General features: G+C 37.4%; 1 protein-coding gene across 2 annotated transcripts in view; it reads right to left on the bottom strand.

The window, feature by feature from the left end:
• GPATCH2 (G-patch domain containing 2) overlaps window positions 1–15056 on the bottom strand; it is a 172833-nt gene that overhangs the window by 35875 nt on the left and 121902 nt on the right. The window contains exon 8 of one of the 2 annotated variants that reach the window (XM_032317199.1): window positions 10104–10174. The exons of the other annotated variant lie outside the window; for it this stretch is intronic. Within the exon in view, the coding sequence (XP_032173090.1) occupies window positions 10104–10174 (71 nt within the window). The remainder of the gene's footprint in view (window positions 1–10103; window positions 10175–15056) is intronic. 2 annotated transcript variants of the gene reach the window in all.

The raw sequence follows: 15056 nt of genomic DNA on the forward strand, positions 1-15056 counted from the left end.
TCATTTTGTGATTTTTAGATTTATTTTTAAATTGCCTCCTAATTGAAAGGGAATTAAAATCAACTACAACAAGTGACAGTTAAGTGTTTAATATTTGAAAATTTTTATAAATTATTACATAATTTATGCTTATATAGCCACTATTTATATATGCAGTAACTGTTTTAGACTACAGGATGATCCCCGTTATATTATGAGCAGTTACATATGTCAAAGTTCAAGAGTTCGTATAATCGGTTTTCTATGGACACAAAATAGTATTTTTTAAATTCAAAGCATTGTCAATGCGGCTGATGAATTTACGAGGTTTATTCTCCAGGCTGCAAGGTACAAATTATCAAGTAGAAGCTATTGTTTATTGTGTTGCTGGTTTATTGTATTGCTGGTTTAAAACATTAACTTTTACAGCAATTCTTTTCCTAATAAATGAGGAATGCTTGATGTTTTGGGGAGTGTTCTGGCACCTATATGCATCGGATGATCAGATCCTCAGACGTACCCCCGATGAAGTTATGACCTGGGCCAGCAGTGGGGATACAGCTGCTGTTAATACATGGTCCTGCAGGTGGACCTCTATCACTGCCTAGGGGAGCCATCTCTGGGAATTAAAGGTTAGTTTTGTGTCCACGTCCATTTAATCACAGGACCAATTTGGAGAGAGCCAGCTGTGAAACAGACACCTGTCTGAAGGAAATGGACTCCACAAGACAAATTTACTGGAATGGCTTTCATGTGCTATTTTCCATTATTAGTGACCATGGCCAAATTCCACTGCTGTTCTGGAGGGGAGAGGCTGTGCATGCGTTTAGTCATGTGAAAATATCTAACAGAGCTACCAGATTTCAAGAAAGACATTGTCATGAATGTTTTACCAGGACTTGATTGCTTTTTTAATTACCACACACTGGATACATTACATATTTCCAAATGACAAATCCTTTTTTTTTTTTTGTCTGTGTGGGTTATTCATATTACCCTGAAAAGCAATCTCTCAAAATTCTAACTGGCTGGTAAGAAATTTTATTTAGTACAGTCACAATTTAAAATAACTCCCTATAACTGTTAGTCTAAAATTTTGGCAAGGAAGGTAGGTCAGAATTTCTAGATGCCCAAAGGACAGGAGGCATGAGAAGTGGCAATTTGAGACTACTTCCTTTTTTTAATATAATAATTTCGTCATATAGTATAAAATAGATTAAATTCCTTAAAAACCATTTTATATTGTATATGTGGTATATTTCTAATTACGCTACTATAAATATCCATACCTAGAAGCCATTAAAAATTTTTTAAATTAGAACACAGATGCAATTAAATGTATTCCAATTAAACAAGTATAGAATGTATACATTCATGTTACAGGGAATATGTAAATATATTCTATGTCTTTATTCATGCATATGTATGAATGAATTTAAAAATCTAAAAGACATTTTCTTTTTTTTAAGATATTTTCTGTCTGGAGGATTGGGTAAACTTTTTTAAGACAATGAAATTTAATGCGAATATTAGGTTTAGAAAGTAGAATAACAACACACTAGACATTTTACTTTTAAAATTACTATTTAAAAGCAGTTTCAAGCCATTATTTTGGACATATAAACATAAAGTATATAAAACATGAATGTTAAGTGGTATAAGTTGTTTTAAAATATGGTACTGAATCATTAGTTTAATATGACAAAGGAGGATTTGTTTTAAAATGGCAAATTGTTAACACAGGGTATGTAACTTCTCATCTTAAAAATTTACATAAAGCTTCACTTACTTTTGTTAATAGGTTTAATCTTGTTGATATATTTCTGTGAAAAGCAACACTGAACCAATATAGTCCATGTCATTAACCAGTACTCTAATGAACAGTTATCCTGTCCCAATTTATTAACAGCTGCTCAAAAATGTAGTAATTAATAGTTTCATTTATTTTTGGCAAACCTGCAAAATGACAAATAGTTTTGTATCCGTTGCAAATTAGATCTCCTTCTCCAGTAACAGATGACACTATGCGGAAGACTAAGTAAACTCAAACCTTGAACATCTTTGGATCTTTAGAAGATCAAATAAAAAACAGCTATAATTTTATTTGTTAAAGCTGCAACACAATGATTTGTATCATCATATAAAAATGAATATGCTCTGTATTAAAGTAAATAGAAATGTTCTTCTAACCTGACGGAAGAAGGCTGACATGAATGTGTTTGTATGTCAATATTATGGGATTTGTTTTGATTCTGTGATGAAATCTACTGTCATTTTTTTCATTTTAGGAGACTCTTTACTACTAATAGGCAAGATGACAGCCAAAAAAAAAGAGGTTGATTTCTTCTTCCTCACTATTAATTGCTAACATAAGAAACAGAACACACAGTATCCAGGGGTTATCAAATTGTTTGATACTAAGTAGATGAAAAATGTAATGCTACCACAAACTAAGTAAAAGTGAAATAACACATTTTTAAAAGACATTTTATTTATTATTATTATCTTTTAAAATTTATATTCCTTCAGTTTTTAAAAAATATATATATATTTATTTATTTATTTATTTATTTGAGAGAGAGAGAGAGATCAGATAGTGACAGAGAGCATGAACGGGAGGGGAGGGGCAGTAGGCTCCCCGCTGAGCTGGGAGCCGGACAGAGGGCTGGATCCCAGGACGCTGAGACCAGGACCTGAACCAAAGGTGGATGCTTAACCGACTGAGCTACTTTTAAAATGTTAAAAGACATTTTAAATATTAAATACAATTGAATAACATCAACAATAAAAGCATTTTTACTTAATTTCAAATTACATATCAGACAGCTGGATGGTTTAGCCTTTGTGCCTCCCAAGAGTAAATGACAAAACTCATTTAAGTAAAGAAGAACAGCAGATTAAAAAAAAAATACCAGATCTAAAAGGAAAGGCATGACATGATCTAAATAATTCAATAAAATTGCTGTCAATTTTTGTCAAACTATCAATCTTTTTATATGGATTCTTAGAATAGTAAAGACTAATCATAAATATAAAGAGGTATTTTAAAAAGTAAGACATTTTCAAGAATGGCACATCCCTTAGAATCAGGCATCATTTAATGCAAGTTTTACTGCCTTTCAATTTGGGAAACTATATTGAACTTTCTGGTACTAACCAAAGGTTATGACATGAGAAACAATATGAAATTATTTAATTGGAGTTTGAGATGAAGGCAGAGGAAAAGAACTTCCTAACTTTGAGAAGTATAAAATTATATTTGACTACTGAGATAAAAACGTGGAAGATTTGGATATCAAGTATGGAATTTAAGGGGCGCCTGGGTGGTTCAGTGGGTTAAGCCTCTGCCTTCCACTCAGGTCATGATCTCAGGGTCTTGGGATCGAGCCCCACGTTGGGCTCTCTGCTCAGCGGGGAGTCTGTTTTGCGCACCCCCATCCCCTGCCTGCCTCTCTGCCTACTTGTGATCTCCGTCTGTCAGAAAAATAAATAAAATCTTAAAAAAAAAAAGTCTGGAATTTAAGAGAAAGATATGGGTTGAAGAAATAGATTTAGATGTCGCTATTGTTTTTATAAAACACTCAGATGCAATGCCTGAAGGTTTAGCTGAGTGTGTGAGTGTGAATATGTGTGTGTTGTGTTTAACTTGGGCTAATAATCTAGTACGTGCAATGACCACTCAAAAACTATGCCTGTTAATTATTAAATATTGACAGTGATAGGTAATAAGAAGTGGTTTTTAAAAATTACAATCCAGTATGCTTTCATGCATTTATTGCTTGAAATAATTTTGTGTTTCCCTAAGTTTTTATTTGTTTTCATAGGCTTTCAAGTACACAAGGAGATACTCATTCAATATTAGATGAGAAATAATACACCAGAAGCCTAAGACAAAACGCCACAGTAGGAAAATGGATAGAGAATTCTGAAGAAATGAAAGGAGCACAGAAAAGAACCTATTCATAGACTAACCCAACGGAAGAATCAGATGGGAATAATCAGTAAGGTATGGGCAACACGGATGAATACAAGACAGGAAACACGCAACTTCAAGCAGTGCAATGCAAATTCTTGGGCCAACACAAAATGAATATAAGAGGATAACATTTGGCTGAAAGATTTTTCACACCACTTAATATCTGACACACCTGCTGTATGATAAGGCTCCCCCAGGGAAAAAAAGTGCAGCAACAGACTAAAAGGAAGATGTGTAAGACTAATACCATTTGGATCAATGAGATGACATTACAGCACTGTTTGTAATTAGAGTTTGTTTATATTAGTTTACATTATATCTGTGTTAAGAATCAGTCAAAAGGGGATGCCTGGGTGGCTCAGGCATTAAGCCTCTGCCTTTGGCTCAGGTAGGTCATAATCCCAGGGTCCTGGGATTGAGTCCTGTGTTGGGCTCCTTGCTCAACAGGGAGCCTATTTCTCCCTCGGCCTCTGCTGTCCCCTTTCTTATGCTCTGACAAATAAATAAAATTTGAAAGAAAGAAAGAAGAAAAAAAAGAAAGAAAAGAAGGAAGAAGAGAAAAGAAAAGAGAGAAATCCAAAGGACCCCCTGCCCTTTTCAGAGGAAGCAGCATGGGACCCCTTGAAAAACATAGCCCGTTGTTGATAAAGTAGGGTTCCCGAGAGAACGAACTGTCATTAGCAAAGTAGCTGCTTGTTTAAAGGAGGCTTTCACAGGTTGTCACCTCTTTGGCACTGTTAGACACAGGAGTCTCAGAGTTGGAAAAGACACAATTCCCCCGCACCCTGCAGCGATTTGAAGAGCCTAGATGAAGTGGGTGTGGCAAAAAAGGAAAAATGCCATAACCTGGGTATCTGGAAAGCTACCCAAGTGCATTATAGTTAGTGGCCTCGGTAAATGAGGGCCTGAAATCCAGCTACAGAGGTGTTGAAAACTCCCCCGCGGAGCTGAGGGTGACATGTACTACCCTCCACGGGCTGGAAGAATGAGGCCGAGCTCCGGTGAGAAACGCCCACCTGAAGACCGAGCGGTCTCCAAGAGCTTCAGAGGCTCGGCTGTGAGTCACCAGCGGCAGACCACTGGTGCATTTATCTTTTCTTACCTGCCTGCTATGTTTCAGGAGTAAATGATCCCCAAATTTATTGATTTAATGCATTACAGTTCTCTTCTCTAACCTTTATGTTTCCCACAAGTTGAGACAGGGAAGTGCAGTCACTCACCCGAAGGGGGTTAAGAAAAGTCAAGCCAATATTGAAAATACTAGAAAGAAAATGGCTTTGAAGACAGCAACGCAGAAAAATACATTTAAATAAGAAAGGTGAAGAATTTTTTGTCTTGCACTTAATAAAACTTGTAACAAAAATTAAACTCGAGTAAGTCTTTCTCTCCTTGTGCTTACTTCACCTCCACGAATTGCCCTGTGCCTCACACAAACGTTACCCTTAGAGACACAAGAAAATAAACTGCACCCACAAAACAAGACACAGAGGATATCTGTTCAAAAGGAATGTTCAAAGAACAAGGTGAGCTCTTGGAAATGAAAAGTATAAGAGAATTTTTTTTAGTGAATAAAAGGTCTGGGACATCACTTTGATAAAACTGCCCAGAAATCTTTGAAGACAACAATATATAAAAGGGACATTAAGGAAAGTTGGAGCATCACCTGAGGGCACTCCGACATCCAAATCCCAAGACGGGGGTGGGGGGGGGGTAGGGAGCGGGGGAGAATGGAAACCACAGACAACTCCCCCTGTGGGAGGAATGCATTCGAAGTCCCGAGGCAAATGGCTCCCAACAGAATTCCATTCCCAGCTGAATCAGTCAACGTAAGACTAGAATAAACAGATTTTCAGATATGCAAAGTGCCCAAATTTAACCACAACTGTTCTCCTTCTCAGAAAGCTCAGGAAAAATCGTGGAGGCCAGGGAACAGGAAATCCCGTGTAGGAGAGATGAAGTACAGCCCCAGGATGATCATGAAGAGAGATCACAGGACTTGAGCTGTGCAGCAGGTCCAGACAGCACACAGCTGAGAAAGGATCTGAGAAACGGACAGCTCCAAGAGGGAAGCCCCCCAGAAAAAGAATCGAGAGGAACTACATTTCTGCGTAGTGGTGGTTGATGAACTGGGGTGAGGCACACAGAAACAAAGCAAATGAAAAGCAAGACAGTTATCTCCATGACAACAAGAAAGTGATACATCTATGAATAATATTTACATACATAATCACATTAATGAAAACAATGAATATTGATTTGGTCTGACAATTAGCGAGATAGCTACTAGAAAGAGAGAAAAATGCAGATAAGGGGGCGTGCATGCGTGTGTGCGTGTGTGTATGTACAGGACGTACAGCAGGAAGTCAGTAGGTTATACCAAAGTAAGAGCATCAAGAAATCATAATGTAAGCATGCAGTTTGGCTTCATACTCAAGAAATGGCTAAAAGGGTTGAAAGTGGTTTCCTCTGGAGGGTGAAATTGGAGAATGGGGAAGGACAGGGTTGGGGGGCTGCCATATTTGTCCTAAGTCTTACAGAATAATTAGAGTTTCTAAACTAGGTAGAAGAAAAATAGGATTAAAAAAATAAAGTTGCTTTGGTGAGTGCTGTGAAGTTTGTAAACCTGGCGATTCACAGACCTGTACCCCTGGGGATAAAAATACATGTTTATAAAAAAAAAAAAATTAAAAAAATAAATTAATTAATTAAAAAAAATAAAATAAAGTTGAACAAGTGCTTAGAAAACACACAGGTGGAAATAACAAGACCATCCTTGATATAAGAGCTAATGTTTGAGCTCTTCCATTTTAAATGCCTTAGAGGCAATAACTCATCCCTTCTAACAGTGCTATGAAGTAGGTATGACTATTTTCAATTCACAGATAAGTAAACTGAGGGACAGAGAAGTTAAGTATTTTGCTCAGGATTACCCAGCCTATAAGTAGTGACATGGGGACTAGAGTCAGACACTAACTGTAGAGGTCCCCACAAGGACTCAAACAAAGCACTTTACTGCATAGAATTGATTTTAAATGAATTCTACAAATATTTTATGAAATGATATTTATTGCCCATGTATCAGGCATTGTTTATGGTACTGGGGATACTCTAGTGAGTAAAGCAAAGACCCTGCTTTCATGAAGCTTAAAGAGATTGTCCCTCTTTGACAATCAGGAAGACAGATCAAAAGACAGAGTTTGATGGGTTTGGTGGATAATGAACCTTTTTTACATTGAGGAGAGACTTGAAGGAAACAGGAAGCAAGCCATAAAGATAGTTGCAGTGAGAGGGAACAGCATGTGCAAGGGCCATGAGACATGAGTGGGACTGGGTGCTGGGGGAATAGCAGAGAAGCCACTGTGCAGGAGGGGTTGAGTAAGAAGTGAAGTGGGAGAAGATGTCAAGGAGGAAGCGAAAAGTTCTGGGCCAGATCACAAATGGCCTTGAAGGCCAACATAAAGACTTTGACTTTTACTTGAAGATTTTATTTATTTGAGAGAGAGATGGAGAGAGAGACAGAGAGACAGAGAGAGGGAGCTAGTGGGGGTGGGGGCTGAGGCAAAGAGAAGCAAACTCCCTGCTGAGCAGGGAGGCTGATGCAGGATTTGCTCCCAGAATCCCAGGATCATGACCTGAGCTGGAGGCAGATGCTTAACCGACTGAGCCACCCAGGTGGCCCCTCCAAATTTTTTTTAGAAGATCTTGATTGAGGTGTAGTTGACATAAGAAAAATGCACAGTTCAAGTGTACAACTGGACAAGTTTTGACATAGGTATATACATGTGAAACCATCAGCACACTCAAGATAATGAAAATACCCTCATCCCAAGACCTTCTATATGCCCCACTGGAACCCTTCCCTCGAGCTCCTCACTGGCCCTGTCCCATGCCCATGCTTCACAACTCATCTGCTTCTTGCCAATGCTATTGCTGTCCGCTATTTTAGATTGTCTTTTGAAAAGGCCTATGAATCACACATCATTATCACTTTATACAAACAATGGTTATTTACATTTACCTACATCTTTTTCAGTTTACTGGCTCTGCATCATTCCTGAATCTCAGACTTTTTTTGGGGGGGGGGGGAGACCACTGTTTGGAAACACATTCTTTAAAAATTCTGGCCAAAGTCTGTTGATAGTAAATGTTCTTAGTTTGTGAAAATCTGAAAATGTACCTACTTCACTTTCATCCAGGAAAGATGTTTTTCTAGGTACACAGTTCTAGGCTGTCTGTTAACTTACAACTCTGAAGATGAGTCCACTGTGCTCTGGGTTCCTTGCTGCTACAGAGACATCTGATGTATAGCTACCATTCCTTTGTAGACAATTTGTCCTTTCTTTCTGGATTCTTTTAAGATTTTCTCTTGTTTTGGGTGTATTACACTATACCACTAGGTATGGATTTTTTTTCTCTTTCCTAAAGATTTTATTTATTCATTTGAGAGCAAGTGAGAGAGAGCACAATGCTGGGGAGAAGGAGAGGAAGAGGGAGAAACAGACTCTGCTGAGTAGGGAGCCGTATGTGTGGGGGATGATGACCTGAGCCAAAGGCAAATGCCCAACCGACTGAGACACCCAGGTGCCCCTGGATTTTTTTTTTTTAATTTATTGTACTTAGTATCCATTGTGCTTTCTGTATGTGTAAGTACAGATCTATAACTTTCACACTGGGGATTCTTAACCAATATCTCATTAAATATCATGTGTGCCTGTGTTTTAAGCCCTTCTTTATCAAAGACTCTGATTAAATATATCTTGGACTTTTTTCTGTGTCTCTTAAGGACTCTCTTACTCTCCCATCTCTTTGTATTTCTAGGCTATATTCTGGTCTATTTCTTTGGCCGTATCTCCATTTCACTAATTATCTCTTTAATAATCATATTTCTCATTTCTAAAAATTATATGTTTTTTTTTCCATTTTGCCTGATTAATTCCAATAGTGAGCTGCTGTCTGCTTATTTTATTTGTATAAATATTTCATCCACAGTTATTTATAAACTGTATACATTTTATACAGATATTGCTATAATCTTAGGAGCTGACATTCTTAGGGGTAAATATATTGGTTTTATGTTGACTATCACTGATGGTCAAATTATTATTTATTTGACAGTTTATTTAAAATATTTTATTTATTTATTTGACAGAGCGAGAGAGATCACAAGTAGGCAGAGAGACAGGCAGAGAGAGAGGGGGAAGCAGGCTCCCCGCTGAACAGAGAGCCCAATGCAGGGATTGATCCCAGGACCCTGAGACCATGACCTGAGCTGAAGGCAGAGGCTTAACCCACTGAGCCACCCCGGTGCCCCATTTGACAGTTTTTGATTGTCTAAATTAGGTAGCCATGCTTGGAGAGGATTTATATTCGCTTCTTCAGAGATCGAGTGGGTTCTCAGTTGAGGTTACTTTGCACAACATTATACTTTAAAGCTCTATTGTTTCTTTGGGAAAGTTAAACACAGCAGCTAGCGCCCTACCAAGGGGAAACCATGGGATGCAATTTATCTGAAGTCAGTTATCTTGTTAAAAATTGAGTAAGTGTAAATCCCAGGGTGGTAGTTCTTCTGATCAATATTCTGAGAACCATTTTCATCTAAATAAAAATTAAGTCTTCAGAAACACCACATGCGAAATTTGAAAATATACATCTAAAACAACCGACTGAGACAAATTCTTTGTTAATGGAAAAAAATAACATCGACTCAGCAATATAAAATGAGTAAGAACGAGAAGCACTTCTTAAAATGAGTGTATTTTCTATAGACTCATTTATATATTATTAGAATATACATGTTGCTCTCTCATAAGGTCTAAGTACCATATAAGTTAAGGGGAAAAAGACTTATTCTACTTTTTTAAATGGAAAACTAAAATGATTATTCTAAATCCTGATCTCGTATTGATTAGTTATGAGAAACGGAAATTTTTCTTTTCTTTTAAAAATTCATTCTGAATGGTATCTCTCTATTCATAACTAATAATCCTGAAATCGACTCTAATAAACAATGGTTGGAATATTTCACACTGGCTCTTTAGACGGCAACTTCAAAGGCCACTCAGCTATCACTCATCCATTCATATTGGTATGGGGAGAAAAAGGGCACATGACTTAATGAGCAGAATTAAAAATGATCTGAATGGCTTACCTGCTGGCTGTTTTCACAGAACAGTTCTTCTTGTGTCCTCTTTCAGCTCGGTTATCTCTCAGAAGCTGATGCTATACAAAGTGTTAAGACAAAGTAGTAGAAACAAAAATAGTTTCATTGTATTATTTTGGAAGTGGAAGGGTGATCCTCTCAGCAAAGGGACACCATTCCTGCATTTGCGGTTACGTTTTTGTTTTTGCCTTCTACTGGTTTCTCTCACAAGAAAGACCACTGGGCTCACTGGAGATGCCGTTGACACTCTTGTAAGAAAACTGGGAGCAAGCGTTGGCAATCTGACGTTTCCCTGACAGCGAGACTGCTCTGGGCGGGAGGTTCTAGAACTCAGTCTTTATCCGAGTTCTCTGGAGTAGTCTTGGTTAAAGTCACATAACCTCCCTTGCCAAGGGCCTTTACCATTGCGTTCAGCTGTGAATTTTTGAGACTTTGTCATTTACGCTGACATAAAAGATCTAATATTTTCTCTGTATCTCCTGGCCTAACATGGTTAAGAAACACACTTAAAACATTTGTTTTCAAAGAAATTATTGGCTCGGAAATACATAATTAGAGAGTATGCATATACATTTGATTGCCTCCTCAAAATGCCTCACCACCCGCTTCCCTTCACACTTGGCTTTGCCGTAACTAATTGGAAAGAAAAAACACCCCGAGTAGTCAATACTCTGTACTATGTGTTTGCTCAAACTGTAGCTTATCTTATTTATGCAGAAATATAATTATACACAAGACTGGGCCAAAAGGAGGATGCACAGCATATTAGAAATTAACTCTAACAAAAGTAGAAATCTTAAAAGTACTAATGCAGAGAGATCTAGGTTCTAATCCCAGCTGTGCCTGTAACTAACAAGTTACTAGGTTTTAAGAACAGATTTGCCATTTACAAACTGGGCAGTCTTAGGCAAAGTACTTAACCCTCAAGTCCATCTGTAAAAAGGAGCTAATATATCTACTGATAGGGTTGCCAGGAGGGTTAAACAAGATAAACCATGTAAAATGCTTAGCACTATGACCAAAACACAAGAAGTGCTGAGCAAAATGGTTCAAATACTACCACTATGATTGTAATTAATGAGCCTGGTGGTCAGTGGGTATTGTCTGACCAGTAGCAATACCTTTTGATTAAAAAAAAAAAAACTGCTTTAAACTATTTAATGCCATTATTTGGAATTAATAATTAGCAACATTTGGCCACCTTTGAGAGGAAACAGAACTTAGATCATCAACAATGTAGTTAAATCATTTATTTATTCTTTCAGGACGGTCTTAATGATAAGTACATGTATCTTAAATTTCTCTTAAATATCTACTTCTTTCCTTCCCCACTACTACCATGCTAGTACCATGATTTTCTCTTCCTTGCAAAGGCCTCCCTGTCTCCAGACTCACTCCTATCCAATCTATTCTCCACGCTGCAGCCAGTAATTCTAAAATTAGATCTAGTTTACTCTCTGCGGATAAACCCCTAAATCTTATTCAAGCCTTTCATGGCCCTTCATACTTTGATTACATTTCTAAACTCCTAATTTCTTATGTTTCCTCCTACCCCAACCTAACCTTCCTACTACTTCTTCTTTTTTTTTTTCTTTTTGATTTTAACGCCAGTATAGTAAACACACAGGTTCTGTTAGTTTCAGGTGTACAATACAGTGATTCGACAATTCTGTCCATTACTCAGTGCTCACTGTGATAAGGCCACTCTCCTTCCTCTGAGCCTACTTCACAAATCTCTCCACCCACCTGCCGTCTGGTGATGGTCACTAACCTCCTCTTGTCTAAATTACATAGCCCCGCCATACTGAACTTTCTAGCTTGCCGTGCACACCACATTCTCGCTCACCTGTGGCCCTTTGCTTCCCCTATTCATTCTTGCATCTCCAAGGTCCAGCACGGTGTCTGGTACAGTTTTAGTGCTCAGTAACTATTTGTTGAATGAATGAATGATGGAATAAATGTGATAAAGAAGTAGGGAGTGAGATCTAGTATCTGATAGGCAGCTGAAGCTCGATCTCATTATTACTATGTATAGAAAATGGCAACCATTTATCTTAAGTCCATTAATCTGAAAGTGTTTCAATTTAGAAACACTTCGTACCATGAAACAAAATTGTTTCTGAAAATAAAAATAATTAATTACTTTGGCATTTCTAAGTCTAGTGTCTTTTAAGAACATATGTACAAACCAACATTTGTGACACAGATAGCCAGAGGTGAGATGATAAAATCTCTACATCCACCTGAAATTAATAGTAGTGGCTAACTAACTTGCCTAATTTTAAGATAAAAGATATGTGAATGCTGTTTCGGCGGTTTGTGTTAAAACAGTTACAGCAAAGAACTCAAAATCCTAAACACAACATTCTAAAATAAGAATTCTATTAGTTTAGTTTTGAAAATTCAACTATAAGGACCAAAATAAATATTAGGCCGTACCTACTAGGTCTGGATAGTTCTCAGAGAGGCCACCACTTGGATCAACTTAAATGAGATAGCGCCCTCTCTAAATTCTAATGTTAGAGCTCCTTCTATGATATTCATGTGAGAATTTATTTTCTCCCTCATATTTACAGTTTTGATGGGTTTTGTATACAAAAGGAGGCCAATATCGGAATTATCTAATACAGTGCTTCTATATTAAAAAGCCATCACAAATTTTCACACTTTATCAATAAATCTATAAATCTAGGTGCAACTTTGCAAATTTAAAATCAAACCAAGATAAAAAAAATACAAACTCAGATCTATGGGTCATGAATCCAATTAATTAGTATGGGAAGCTACTAAGGGGCAAAGAGGAAAAAATTAATCCAGAATGTTATTAAAACAGAAAACATGTATTTGTATTTGAAAGATTCTCAACACATTTCTGCTATGTCCCAAAGAACAAGAAAAAGGATGGCAGGGTGCAGTGGGGTAGAAGGCTAAGTCAGGTCCTGAGTTCATGGTCAAAGACACAAGAATCCTTGAGCTCTGCTGTAATAAGCAAGAGAAGCTCATCAGGGTTTTGAGAAATTCCTCGCTCTTCTTATTGATGATTTTTCTGTTTCCCTGGACTACTATCAGTGTCACAAGTGAGGTCAATTTTTAAGATTCTGACTCGACCACGCCAACTCTGATTAATAACAGAACTTCTGAATATGGTGCGAAGTGCTTCTTACCTTCCAACTTTCAGATTGCTGGACTTAGGCCAGATGGAGACACAACTCCCTGATTAGTGACCTGCAGATGTATATTAAAAAATGACCCATATAAGAATTACATGAAAATTCATAAGCACAAAACCTAGTACAATGTGAGGTTTACAAAAAGTTCACAGTTTTGAAAACTACTGCATTAAACCAGGAAGAGAAGTGTTCCTTGTGGACGATGGTTCTTACTGTCGGAAAGGGAGCAGGGCATTTCTGTGGCTCTTCATAATATTTTCACAAGATTATTAAAAGTTTCAAGTCCCTCATACAAGAGAAGAAGCCAAGAGAGGAATTCTTCCACAGAAACGCTCTCTTTACCACCTGATACTCAGAGGCATTCGCTCAGGAATATTTCTGATAACAGCCACTTCTCTGTAATTTCTCAAGTGTCTACCAAAGAATTTTGAATCTCTTCACAGGTGGGCTCTCAGTGTCCTCACCCTAAAGGGAGAACTAAGTAATATCTAAATATCTAAATATCTATGACTCCTTAAGATACTTGTAAATATAGTCAAAATGTCAAATCATTAGATGTTCCAAGAGGAAAAATCGGAATCAAGTAGGACCAAGAAAAAAAGGTGTTTCATACAACTGCTTCTTTGTCCTTCCTTCCATTTCTGAACCAACTTTATTGCTCTTCTGGGGCCTTTATAGCTGCCCTCTCTGTGGTTTTCTCAAACATTTCACAACAGACTGTGCATTATTGCTTTCCTGCCCCAGATTATAACCACCACAGGGGAAAGCTACATTGTTTTTCTAAATACCTTCCTTCATAAAGATAGAGAGTACCTGAAAGATAATGGCTGATGGATAATAGTTATTTACTGAATGTATAAATGAAAGAGTGAGAAGTACACATGGTGTCAATGGGTATGGGATTTAGGACTAAAGAATGGAAAGAAGAATTGTTAAGACAGAGGAAGTAGAAAGGGGTGCGCTTTCCAAAAAGTGAGGAATGTTACCCTTTCTTTATGTTGCTAAGTTGGTATGGGAAAAGTAAAAGGTCATCATGCAGGCCAACAGTCATTCATTCAACAATCTGGTGAAGGATTTTGCATCTCTTTACGTTTTTGCATTTCATCACTTGCACTGAGGTTTATTTAGCAAAGTTTACTGTGCTAGACTTAGATCTGAGCAGAATTAAGAAACATTCATCCCTCAGAATATAAGTGGTCTCTGTGTGGTTTGTATATGTTCACCTAGGTACAATGATTTCTCAGTATTCATGGATTCCATATTTACAAATTTGCCTATTTGCAAAAATTTATTTGTAATGCCAAGATCCTACTTCCGACATTTTTGTAGTCCTTCACAGACATGTACGGGGCGGCAAAAATTTGGGTCCCCTGTCCTGCACGCTCATCAGCTGAGGCCTGATGAGTAGATCCTTCGCTCGGTGTTTCAGCTCTCAGTGTGAACAAGCAGTCTGTTTAGTGCTATAGTTTTTGGATTTTTGTGTTCTTCTTTTTTATTTAATCAATTAAAGTGGCCCCCAAGGATAAAGCTGAGGTGTTGTCTGGTGTTCCTAAGTACAAGGCTGTCAGAGACCTTACAGAGGAAACATGTGCATTAAACAAGCTTCCTTCAGATATTAAGAATCAATGATATCTATATTAAATAAGGTATCATTAAACATAAATATACATCAAATAAGAATATGTATTGATCAGTAAATGAAAATCTTGTGACCTCTCAGGAACCTAACCTTGTATTTCCCTAGGAGTAGTGTTTTGGTATATGCTACTAT

The sequence above is a fragment of the Mustela erminea genome, chromosome 17, assembly GCF_009829155.1.
Source record: "Mustela erminea isolate mMusErm1 chromosome 17, mMusErm1.Pri, whole genome shotgun sequence".
Classification (NCBI taxonomy): Eukaryota; Metazoa; Chordata; class Mammalia; order Carnivora; family Mustelidae; genus Mustela; species Mustela erminea.